This window comes from Cariama cristata, unplaced genomic scaffold (genome assembly GCF_000690535.1).
Source record: "Cariama cristata isolate BGI_N322 unplaced genomic scaffold, ASM69053v1 scaffold3560, whole genome shotgun sequence".
Classification (NCBI taxonomy): domain Eukaryota; kingdom Metazoa; phylum Chordata; class Aves; order Cariamiformes; family Cariamidae; genus Cariama; species Cariama cristata.
The window spans coordinates 19,700-22,598 of NW_009596187.1; the positions used below are offsets into that span (position 1 = coordinate 19,700).

The 2,899-nt window shown below is 40.5% G+C and overlaps 1 protein-coding gene across 1 annotated transcript; it reads right to left on the reverse strand.

Moving 5' to 3' along the window:
• Positions 1–849: 849 nt before the first annotated feature.
• Positions 850–2,736, reverse strand: LOC104155203 (protein CXorf40A-like). The gene is made up of 2 exons (XM_009704909.1): positions 2,484–2,736; positions 850–1,075 (listed from the first exon to the last, which is right to left on the reverse strand). Exons 1-2 carry the CDS (start codon positions 2,734–2,736, stop codon positions 858–860), a joined length of 471 nt encoding a protein of 156 aa, XP_009703211.1. The 3' UTR covers positions 850–857.
• Between the last annotated feature and the right edge of the window lie 163 nt (positions 2,737–2,899).

Consider the following 2,899-nt stretch of genomic DNA (forward strand, 5'->3'; position numbering starts at 1 on the left):
TCCAATTCCTAACTGAGTTTACTGATCCAAAATCAGGGAGTGGAGCATGAGGACCAACTCCTCTCTCTCTCTCAGCAGCTCAGGACCCAGATGGTGTGCACCACCAGGATGCACACTGGCCTGCAAGCTGCAAACATACATAAACATCATTCCGACAAAACCACAAGTACATACTGCACTTGGTACTTCCGTGACTAGATGAAGGAACACTAGTTCAACAGGCACTTGCCTAAGGTCACTGAGGCACTTGCCTAAGGTCACTTGGCCTGTGGTTTGTGGTCTGATCTCAGATCCTATCTGAAAAGTAATTGCCTGTAGGTAAAGCAACCTTACCCTATAAAAGCCAGTCTTAGAACAGTTAGTTGAGGATCCCACCAGCATGGTGACATCCTCCTGACCATATGACATTGCCTGTTGCCTTAACTGCAATTGTGAATCTTCTTTGTATTATCATCATCATTATTACCATTAAATTCTTATATACTTTTATTCATGATTATTTGTGTAAAATTAGATCTAACATAGCAGCTATTGGTGACTATCTAGATACTTAATAAAGCATACATACATTGCTAATCCTAATGTTTGATTCAACTGGTTCTTTGCCCATTGGAGTCCAGTGGGTATTTTTCTTTTACCTTCTATTTTCAAACATTATTTTGCAGACATTAGTTTGGTATTGTATGTATACCTACTATCAACAGTTGGGTGGAAGTAAGATGGCCAAGGAGGAGGAATCTGGGTATTCTGTTGAGGTCATAGCTACTCCACTGGAAGATAACCCCGGATCTGTCTCCTCAGCAGTCTGAACCTTTACCAACACACAACCCCTCAGCATAGGTGGGCTTTGACAACACCTATGCTTCTGAAGGGATCAGTTCTTCGGGGATGTCTACCTGCCACACACCTTTTCCCCCTCTGGCAGGAATCGGTTCTAGGAGCCATCTTGGATTTGAAACAACAGTCAAGTATTTCTGTTCCAGATTACTGAGGACAGCTTTGTTTTCCAGCTCCAGAATCTTTTCAGGAGGCAAGTTTTCTGGATACAGTGATGTCTCTCCAATGTCAATTAATCCTGTGTTACAAAATTAAAATATAAAATTAGTTGGCTGTTTGATCTCCTAGAGAAAAGTTATGCAAAAGTAAGCCTCCCAGAGGACACACAACAGCTCACTTGTTACCGGAAGAACACAGTATGAAACACGCACACCTCAAACCAGTGTCATTCACTGCAGAAGGTGGCCTGTGTGACTGAACTTAGGTTGGTGAAGAACAGGTAAAGCATGGAGTTATAATCATCGCTCTCAGTTATAGAGAGTTCTGTTAAAAGAAGCCTGCATCTCAGGAGATACAGCTGCTACCAAAACTCCCGAGCTACAGTTGGCCTTGCAAACAGCTTCATCTAAAAATAAAACTCTCTGCTCCTATCAAGACACTACTCTATTAACATTTAAAAAACATTAAACTATATGCAAATTCCTGCTCTCTGGAACCCTTTTAATGTCATGAAAGGGAATTTCGAGATTGCTTAATGATTAAAAACATTAAAATAAAGATCAAAGAAGCTTTGACACTTACTCCACATTTAGCATGCTATTTACGTGAAGGTTACAAATCTGCATATTACTTAGCACCTAACAATTTTCAGCACTGTAGAACTGGAACAGTTTTTTGGTAGATGTGATACAAGTAATTTGATGTGCAGGAATAGCTAAAAATATTCAAACGAGAATGCAAGGTAGATGGTGTAACAAAAGATATCTACAAGAAAACAGTGCAAAATGAGTGCTGGATAAACCCTTTGTAAGCATACAGTGCAACAGCATACCTTGCATTTCAGCACAATATAAGCAAAGAAACATGACTCTCTCACAACTTGGCATTACAGAAACAAACTGCTCAAATAACAAAAGCAATGGAGCATTTGTAGAACTGAAACAGTATTTATTTATGTAATACTCTGACATAGCATGCAAAGCACTGCAACGTCATTTCACTTGACTATGAGTACTATAAAATGGTTTCAGAGTTCCTAAGCTCAAAATGCAAAAAGCGTAGAATTGACATTTATTATAATGAAACAATATGCAACCCATGTTATACTACCTTACTGTAGGACAAGTTAGCACAAATCCATTTTCTTTCCTGTACAGACTTTACAGTTGTAGCCCGAAGTTTTTGGTAGAATGAGTGTATTTTAAAAACTGAGACCTGACTAAAATTCTTTATCCTAAAGGTCAAAGACATTTCACATTTCCAACACAATGAAAAAGAATAAATTCTATTTACAAATTCCCTCATTGACCTCAGCTTACAGTAAGAAGGAATTGCAATAGTCCCCAGTCACAACTCAAGCACCACTCCTTCGAAGCAAGCATTAAAGCCATTTTATCATGAGCATAACTGTGTAAAGCACATGTACATCTGACTGACTGTTAACAGATTGAAAGCTTGCTTGGAAAATACAATCCAAAGTTGCTTACCTGCAATAACTCCTCTGCCAAATTTTTCCCCTTTATCCAACAAATCTTGCACTCGTTCTGGTGTCATACCAAGCCTCTTCAAAAGAATCGCTCTCCACGTTTCATCCTGCCAGTCCTGAACAGCTATATGAACAGCAATGGTGCAGTTCTTGTAGTCTGCTAGCAAAGGACGCCAGCGAGTCTCTACCGTTTTGACTTTGTTTAAAACTAATCCCGCATAGGGCTGTCGGAAGGAAAGGCAACCAAATTTCATCCTTTTCCTTGCATCCGAACCCGTTTATTTCCTATAAACAAACGGACACCACGAGATCGGTCTTTAGCAACGGGTGTGTGACAAACCAAGGGACCCTCCCGAGCAGCTGCCCTGAGGATCGGGAACCTGCGCTGACGCGAGCTGCGCGCTGCCTCCCACCCCG